The 9,622-nt window shown below is 38.4% G+C and overlaps 1 protein-coding gene across 2 annotated transcripts in view; it reads right to left on the bottom strand.

Annotated features, from left to right (window-relative positions):
* The window catches only part of Cobl (cordon-bleu WH2 repeat protein), a 232,547-nt gene that overhangs the window by 97,118 nt on the left and 125,807 nt on the right, over positions 1-9,622 (bottom strand). For both annotated transcript variants that reach the window (XM_028777526.1, XM_028777534.1), the window contains exon 7: positions 8,609-8,782. In XM_028777526.1, the coding sequence (XP_028633359.1) occupies positions 8,609-8,782 (174 nt within the window). The remainder of the gene's footprint in view (positions 1-8,608; positions 8,783-9,622) is intronic.

The raw sequence follows: 9,622 nt of genomic DNA, 5'->3' as shown, positions 1-9,622 counted from the left end.
ATATATATATATATATATATATATATATATATATATATATATATATATATAAATAAAGAGGCAAGATATGAAGCTAAGAGAAACAACGAAGAAACAACGAAGCCCCAGTTTCACATATTTCTTTGTTGAGGTGGTGGACGAGCAAAACCAACGACAAAGTGAGAAAGTGTGCAGTGAATGGCTGGAACATGCTGGAACAGTGTGCCGGAACATGAAGGTCAGCTTCCCTTTGCCGCTGACCATGAAGCTGTTTCCCGCTGGGAAATGGACATTGCACATTCGCTTTGATTTTAGCTGAGAGCCTCGCTAAAATGCCACACTTTAAGGATGGCTAAAAATAGGTAAGAATCTAATCTCTTTCAAAGCCACATTTGTTTCTTTAACAGCAAGTGTCAGAAAGGAAAGGATCCATAAACAAAAGGTAGATGTCCAGTAGCTAAAATAAGCTGCCATTTCCTTCCACCGCGCACCCTCAGTATGGCCGCTTTGCTGTTTCCAGCAAGGAACTTCCTCTGTGGCCTGTTTTCTCAGGCTCTGCAGTGGAAGGGAGCCGCCTAGGTTCTTAGGGATGTTTATGTTGGAAAAGAGCCTGTCTTCCGCCATGCTGCTGAACACAATGCTGTCTGCCCTCACTTTCTCCATCGCCAGAGAAGATGGGAGCCTCCCAAACACTAGAGACATCTCTGCACTTCCACTGACCCAACACTTTTTACATAGCTGTTCCAGGTTGCCGTAAACATTGTATTATATTTCCATATTTTAGATATAAATGGACCCACCACAAGGCTGTCCTTACAAAAAGCCATCACAAATTTGAATAATTATTTTTGTGCTAGTTTGGCTCATTTACTAAAAAAAGTCAGGCTTGCTTAATATCTGGAACATTTACAATTTAATGACACTTCTTTGTAGAGTATGAACTCAAAGACAGTATGACTAGGACCAAAGATTTACTTATTCTTACACTCCATTCCTGTCAAGGCTTGTGAAGTTTCATATCATACTGTATGAGTACATAAACAGACTTGGAAATTGTGTGAAGTCAATAAATAAAATCAGCAGCTCAGAACCACAGACGGTTCTTAAAGGTGGTTACCTTTAAGCTACATTGTTAGGTATACTTCTAACGCTTTTGGCTATACCTACAGTAACAGGTTTAGAATGTTATGCTTTTGAATAGGAGCTGTTTTTTTGTACACATCCACACATTTAATTAGTTCTGCCGAGTTTCATTTCTTTAAGGTCTTTGATCTTTCCTTAGTTCTCATTATATAGATTTAAATATTCCAATAGAATAGTTTCAAAAATAATATGAGTTCAATATGGGCTTCAGAGTTCTTAAGTTTATATATCCTTGGAACCAGTAAGCCAAAGATAGTTGCACACATTTATTTAACACAGTTCTCTCAAAAGTCTGGCATCCATCATCAGTATCATGCCCGTTCATGTTAGGTTTTTGACAAAGGATGTATGTGGAGGTAAAATGATTTTTATCCTATTTCTGCCAAGTGTTGGGGTAGTAATTGTATCTCTCAGACACACGGAGCAGCTGCTGAGAAGGCTGATTGCACTGACAGCAGGAAGAAGCTGTTTCTTAAAGGCTCGTGAGTGATGGGAAATGTGCAGAACAATCTCCCTTCAGCATTTATGAATTTCCTCATCTCTTGAGTTTGACCCTCACACAGCAATCAGACCTTCCTTGTCAGTGGTGAGTAAGCTCACTCTTCCATTTCAAATATCCTTGAACCCTCTGCATCTCCTGTCAGCGAAGGTCATGTGAAGTTTATTTACCGCAGATGTACAATGTACATTGTTCTTTCTCCTCAGCAGTATAAGACCTGGCAAAGTGCAGATAGATCAGAAGCACTCCAGCATGTTTTTCACTTAGTCAAATGACAGTTACACATCCCTGTGACCCAATTAGCATTACCTCCAGTGGCTATATGTAAGAAAGACATCAGATAGTCTATAACATGTCACTGACTGGCATGGCAGCTACCCATGACCTCGTTTCTTCTTTCTAAGCGTATTGCCCTCATTGATAAAATGAAGACAATAACTGTGTGTTATTTAAAGATAGAACAACCATTAAGCTACATGGAGTGGTGTCCATAAAGGTCTCTGGAACACTATGAAAGCTTGTTATTAAATCACTATTATGTTTTTGAGACCTGGGGCCAGTTGAATGAAGGGAACTTTACTGCCCAACAGTCAGGAGAAAGTACTGCCATTGAACATTCTTCTATCTGGGATTTGTCTAGTGAAACAATCAACTTGGGGTTTTTGGTTTGTGTTTCTTCATACTTCTTATGTGGTATGTTAAAAGCTATATAGTGGAGATATTAGTGAAGAAATATACAAGCTTCTTTGTCTCCTAAGCCTACATGTTTGGGGCTAAAAAAAAAAAAATGAAATCAAGGAAGGGAACAGAGACTGGCGAGAGAAGGCAGTTGCCTTGATTTCTTTTCCTGTTGCTATGATGAAAAGAAAAAAAAAATCCACCCGAGAGCAGCAGCACAGGAGAAAAGGTTTATTTCAGCTCAAGAGTATACTGCATCTCAGAAATGTCAAAGCAGTGGGAGCTTCAAACAGCTGTTCACATCATATCTACAATCAGGAGCAGAGAGGGATGAATACAGTGTCTGTTCCCCTGGCCTCCATTATATAGTCAGGATGACATCTAGGAAATGTTGTCCACCAGAGTGGGACAGTCTTCACACTTCAACTAATTCAATTTAGATATGCCTCCACAGGTGAGACAGAAGTTTACCTCTGGTTATTCTAGATTCTACAAAGTAGCCAGCAATAACCATCTCACAGTAGCCAAGTTAGTCTTGTACTCTGCTGGCCAAACTTACAAGGACTCCAAAGTACTATGACTTGCAGAGCCCACCCCAGCCCAGTGACCTCTCTGTAGAGCAGTGTCAATGACATGAGAAAGACAGTATGCCAAGCTATCAGAGGCAGGCATAGTGATGATGGTTAACTTTTCTGCTAACTTTGCTTGCTTTTCTGAGTTCTAACTCAAAAAGTCTAATGTCTCCTTCCCTTTTTCATTCCTTCCTTGCATATTAAACAAAATGTATTATTATGGTACAACTCTCCCTTAGACAGCCATCTACCTATCCTGAAATTCTGCTTCTTTTTTTTTTTTTCAAGTAGCAGCCTTTAGGGCTGAGGATATAGAATTCTTGCTTAGTATGCATAAAGCCCTAGAGCTGAGTTGGGTGGGAGACATGCCAGTAATCAGAACTCAGTAGGTGAAGACAGGAGGGTCAAGAACTCAAGGCTACTCTTGAAGAGCCTACCATATTGAATGAGCTGGAGGACAACCTAGGTTATGAGACCCTGTCTCAAACAAGCAAATAAACAACAAAAAAGATCACCCTTGAAGTCTAGTGGTAAAATAGGCATTTCAATTCTCAATAAAGTATTGCTTTAGGAGTACCTTCAACAGTTTTAGGATTTTTTGGAAATATTCTAACCACTAAATCAAAGAAGCAGTGATGTTTTCAGTTAAGTTTATAACATCTACGAGCATTCTGTCTGTTCATATGATACGAGATATCATGTGTCCATGTGCATACTTAACCAAAGCATGAGAACAATGAATGGCATTTCTGCTGTTGGGGCAGAGTATTCTACCAGTATTTTTGACCAGATAAGGAACACATTCACAGAAAACCCTACTTTGGATGATGCTAATACCTGATCATAAAACAAGCCTTTACCATTTTGTTTTTATAGTCAATATTGCTAATTATTTTGAAACCCCAAGGCAACCTCTGTCATGTTGGAAGTCTCTGGTACTGAGAATCAGAGTGCAGCCTTTCAATAACATGGCACACAGGAAAATCTCGATACCTTTAAAACATTTTCTTTCTATCATGAACAAAGAGTATATCGTTTGGTAGGCATAAACGTTGGGATGTAATATCTACAGTTATATAAGAAGGAACAGTTATGTTCATTATGTATTTATGAATAATAACTGAAATTAGACAACAGCATTATCTGGTAAACATCCAAAACTTGCTTCTGATCAGCTGATAGAGATGAAAGAGCAGAGTGAACTGCTCTGTGACACACACAGCTTTGGGCAATTGCAGGTGTCAGCAGAATATGGGGTGCTGTTACAGTCTTTATTGGGGAAGGAAGCTACCTGAAGAAGAATGTCTTGTTAATAGTTTTCTACCCTGCTTGATAAACAGAACCTGGGAAGAAGGGCAACTCTACTCTTTATGACTCTCTGAAGGTATAGTATAGTGGTTAGTGTCTAAGTCCTTCATGGTTCCGAACCAAAGATAAAAATAATAATAAAAGCCATACCTATGGTGAAGATTCCCAAGACTGACTAGCTGATAAGACTTCCCACAAAGTGGAGAACTAGACACTGCAGATGCGGAGCTGAAATTATCTTGAGCTCTGTGAGTACCTCCAATAGTTACCTAATGCCCACATCTGTATGTGACCTAACATTCTTTAGGTAATCAGATGAAACATTTGGAATATATTCACTTTGTTTCTCATCAACATCTTAAAGCTATAGCAGACATTTTCTACTCTGCTGTAAGGCAATTACCTGACACTGTCCCTACCTATGGATTTGTAGAAAGTATTGATCTATGACTTTTTTGTTTTATGACTATTAATAGTTTATGTAGCCAATCTTACCATGAAACATATCATTTGGGACAACTAGAAACCACTTCATGATCACTCATATTTGTCCCAGAACCAACTGATTTCTTTTCCTTCCTTTTCAAAAAAGGCTGTGTTTCTCATCAACATAGCTGAGAAAGGAAAAAATTCACTAAGAGGGGAAAAGATACCAATATTGTTTAACACATGATTCTGTTTCAGGGTAGTATTTTATCGTATACCTGATATTCTGTAGCCATAAATAATTTGATTTTTGAGTATACTTCGTCTAACTCTGGCTAGATCCTACAGCCCTATCATGACACCCTTTCATCCTCCATCCATCTCTACCTGAAAATTCATCATGATAGCCTAGGATCAAGATGCCATGGCCAGAGCAATGAACTCTGTAGAAAAGCACTATCCTCTTCCTAAAGAGACCATACTCTTGTGCCCAGTCATCTTCCCAAATGCTCTGCAGAGAGATTTTAATAAAGGTAGCATTGATTATTTTCCAGCTCTAACATTTCTAGAAAATTACATAAAAATTACCTTGAAACATAAATAATGATGATCAAATCATAGCTATTTAATTAGGTAAAAAATACATAATATACATTTTTACATTTCAGATAAAATAGAGTATAGGAAAATTATTCTATCTTTAAGGCATTGACAGTTAAATTTTGAATTTTATCACCTAACTGATAAGAAAAATAGTCATGTAAACATGAAATCCTAAGTATTCTTCTCATAAGCTGGCCAAGTCCTGAAACTAAACATTTTCTTCTTATTCAAGATTTTGGTTTTAGTAGCAGCTACATATACACTGGGGTTTCAAACAAACAACTTATCTTTAGATGGAAGGAAATTCATAAAAAGGATCCGATGTCCTTCCCAATAACCAGGACAACATATTTTTTGGGGTTGTTTTCCTAGAAATTGGGTAAATAGCAAAATATATTTCATTTTAAAAAGAAGCATGTTCATAGGGAAGGCTTAAATGCAATCTGTACTTCACTCACATACTTTAAAAGGGAGATGGTTTCCAGCAACCAATTTCTCAACTCATTCTGTGCCAAATAAAACAGATTTCAGTGGAAGCTTTTATTGCTGTAGAGGGGCCCTGCTCATTCTGCAGGGGAGAATGTACTGTTTATTTTCCATTTAGAGTTCCCAATTCTCCAGTTACTATATGTTTTTCTGCTCCAGCAGACTATCCAGTATGAGTAACTAAATTAAATTCAGAAAAACAAAGCATAACATCTTTGTATAGAAGACAGTTTTGAAAGGCTGATGTACCATCTCTGCTCCACCACATTAAGGCTTCTTATTGAAGAAAAGCTTTTACATAACCCTGATCCCGGAACACATATTTTTCATCACTAAAGAAATATCTATCCAAACCAAAAGGAAAGAGGCATCTCGGGGGTAGCTGGAAATGGCTAATGTTATCAATACATCTGGGTGTTATGAAAAAGTACACAATGTAAACTGATTAAAGAGATGAACTGTGGTCACAGGAAACAGCTTCACATAGCAGCTCCATTGTTCCGCCAAGCGTAGGACAAACTGATGTGCCTCTGGGACTAAATTTCTTTTCATCAGAAAATAGCTGTATTATCACAGAAATCTCAAAAGAAATGACTGTCTGAGACAAAAAAAAATCAGAACATCTTCTAAAATGTGTTGTATTATAGGATTTTGAGATAAATTTCTAGTGACATGAATAAAGGGCCTATGAGGGTCAGATATGGTTTCTGATACACAAGGGTAAGAAGGCCACTAAAAAAAATAAAGACATCTACAGGACAGACAGACAGACAGACAGACAAAGTAAAGATACTGTGATGGTTAATTTGCATGGTCAGTTTGACCTGATTTAGAAAGATCCTAGTAACACACTTCTGCTTATGTCTATGATGTCATTTCCAGCTATATTTAACTTAGAGAAGACATGTAGGAAGTGTGGATGGTAGCATCCATGAACCAAGGTATGCATAAAAATGACAAGGAGAGCTGAGCACTGGTTTATCTTTCCCTACTCTCTGGATGAAATGTAACAGATGTTCAAGCTCCTGCTGCTAGGACTTCCCTGCCATGATGCACAGCATCCTCAGAGTGCGAACCAAAATAATCCTTTGCAAATAGATTGATATTTGCAAGTGTTTGTCCCAGCAATGAAAAAAATGACTAAATCAGATATGAAGGAAGACATTAGGACCCACTCACAGTAATCTGCAGCTGTAACAAAGGCCCAAGGCAAAGCCTCCATTTTGGTGGAATGGACATAGTTTCTAGTACATTTAAGTATGTTGTCACAAAACAAAAGAGTGTCAATGTTCTAATGTTCCTGAGAGTTATGACACAGAGACAGTGCCAAGGATGCCAAGGCACCAGGCAAGAAAGAGGATGTGAAATCCATCAAAGAATAAAATAATGCGCAACATTATTCATGGGATGCCAGTGTTATGGGTTTGCTTTCTGCCCTGGAATCTGGGATGCAGGGTCAGATAAAAGAAAGAAGCCAAAGAAGAGAAAGGCATCCCTCATTCTCAAGTTGCACCTCAGCACATGTTTGATGATGCAGAGCTTGGAAGAGTCAAAAGCATGAGCCCCACTGAGGGACCCCAGAGGTACTCTCCAAACTTCATCCAACTGAGGATGTGTTTAGAAAAATAAAACTTCATGTTGTTTTTCCCAGTACTTTGTTCAGAGCTTGGAAAAGAGAAGTGATATATAGGTAAGATAAGACATGATAAGATAAGATAGATGGATGGATGGATGGATGGATGGATGAATGGATAGCTACCACCTCCCCAAACACATTGTTTAGATGCTTAAATCCCCCCCCACTCCTATTTCTCTCCCTCTTTCCCTCTCTCTCTGATACTCTGTTTCCACAGACATCTATTCTTTCAATAACATTTCATCTTCCCACTTAATGAAACGTTCTCTTTGGCAAATTACCAACTGTTTCAAATACTATTTTTAGCTTTGGGGCCACAATTAAGACAAATAAGTATTATGTAATTATAGTACCACACTATCACTAGAATCTGTCATAATTGAGACAGCCACTTATCAACCAATAAACAGATAGTAACACAATATAGATATACTTGGCAAAGGGATGGCTTATGCCCTAGTAGGGCAGAGTATGACTGTGAGACTTCATCTTGCTTCTTAGAGGAGTGTGGAAATTAAATGTATAATTTTTTTCTGGAACTTTCTGTTTAATATTTTTGGAGTGCAATTAGCTGTACTGGAAATGTCAGAATATGAAATTAGAGTTTGTAGTGTCATATTGTTCCCTACTCCTGGAAAGAGGACTAGACTCTTCAAGTAATGCTTCCAGGTGTCCACAGGTAATGGAAGGAAAGAAGAGCAGTAGAAACCATAGGTTACGTGGCTCACTGCTCAGGATGTCATCTATGGGGCCATGTCTAATGACATAATGCCTTAGAAGGCTTTGTACTATTCTAAAGACAAACAAAAAGAAGGCTTCTTAAATACGGGTCCTATGAAATAAACCCCATATCATATTTTAAACAACCTAATATGCACAAGTCTCCACATTCTGTGAATCTGAATAATGTGGAACATTTAGGTTAGATACTTTGCTTCCTTCACAAGTTTCAGCTTTCTCTGAGTACCTTTATTTATGTAATTTCTCATAAGTGATCTCTGTAACACCCCCCCAAAAATTTCAGTGCTAAAATAAAACACATCTTAATCTACAAGCATTGGGTCCTTAAGAACCAAAGACCCCAAAATAGTTTCCTGGCTTAGTAACTGGAGCAGAGTGGTGTCTCACTTTTACTTCTAAATAAAGCTCAGATGTTCACCCTGAAAACATTGTGTTAAAACCTCAAGAGTAAAGAATTCAGCATTTCCAAGGATCTGCAGTGGAGTTAATTGGGTCAGTGAAAAGATGCTTTGGTGGTGAGAGGTGCGATCCCCCTACCTTTTCTGACACCTTGTCTTGAGCCAGCAGCCCAGGACTTGGAGGAGGAGGGGCTCTTCGCTTCTTCATGTCTGACTTCATAGACACTCCAGAGATGTTGCCCAGAGAAAGTGAGGGACCCAGTGTTAGGGACCGAGAATGCAAGGATGGTGAGTTGGGTGTTGTTACGCAGCCCTGTAGAGGAAGAGACAGATACCGTCTTACTCATCAGTAAGATCTTATTTCTTAAATCCACCCACTCAGTCTTCAGTGGCATCTGTTCTACTGGCAGGCATAAAGTACTGGAGCAAGACTCTTATTACTATTCCCCTAGGAAACATTTTACACTTTTTTTTTTTTTTAGGAATCTCATGTGCGAGGACTGAATTTACATCATTTGTGCAATCTTTCCTTCCAGCAATATCTTCTGTGTTCTCTCCTACACTTCTCAAATTCATGACCTCATTTTCTTTAATTATTATTGTTACACACACACACACATACATACATACACACACACACACACACACACACACACACACACACACACTGATGTATAAGTACAACCTGTTGAGTTAATTTACTGTCACTCAGATGTATGTGTTTAGGGCTGCTTAGGACTAGACCACCTATCAGAAGCTCATCCCAGGAGCAGATTGATTCTTCATCTCTCTAAAGTCAGTAATTGCCTATAGTTTCTCATTAGGTGCAGGGCCTAATGAGAGTTCCTCCATTCACATTGGCACTGTCCTTTTGTTGGTATTGTCAAGTTCAGGTCTTGTTTAGGCAACCATACTGTTACAATTTCACAGGTGCAGCTCAATCATGAAACAATCTAAACCTTTACAAATACTTAGCGACTAAAATCATTTGGTATTTCCATTTACATGGTCAATATAAATCTGCTATCCTAAAACTTTAACATGCCACATCAGCATCTTAAAATTTTAATGTGCCATAGAATTGAGTTCTTAGAGATTGCAAAAACTGGCTCTTGAGGCAGGGCACTGCAATGGTGAAGAAGAGCATTAGTTT

This window comes from Grammomys surdaster, unplaced genomic scaffold (genome assembly GCF_004785775.1).
Source record: "Grammomys surdaster isolate TR1022 unplaced genomic scaffold, NIH_TR_1.0 67, whole genome shotgun sequence".
NCBI lineage: Eukaryota > Metazoa > Chordata > Mammalia > Rodentia > Muridae > Grammomys > Grammomys surdaster.
The sequence above is the reverse complement of the archived record's forward strand: the minus strand, read 5'-3'. Positions and strand labels throughout refer to the sequence as shown.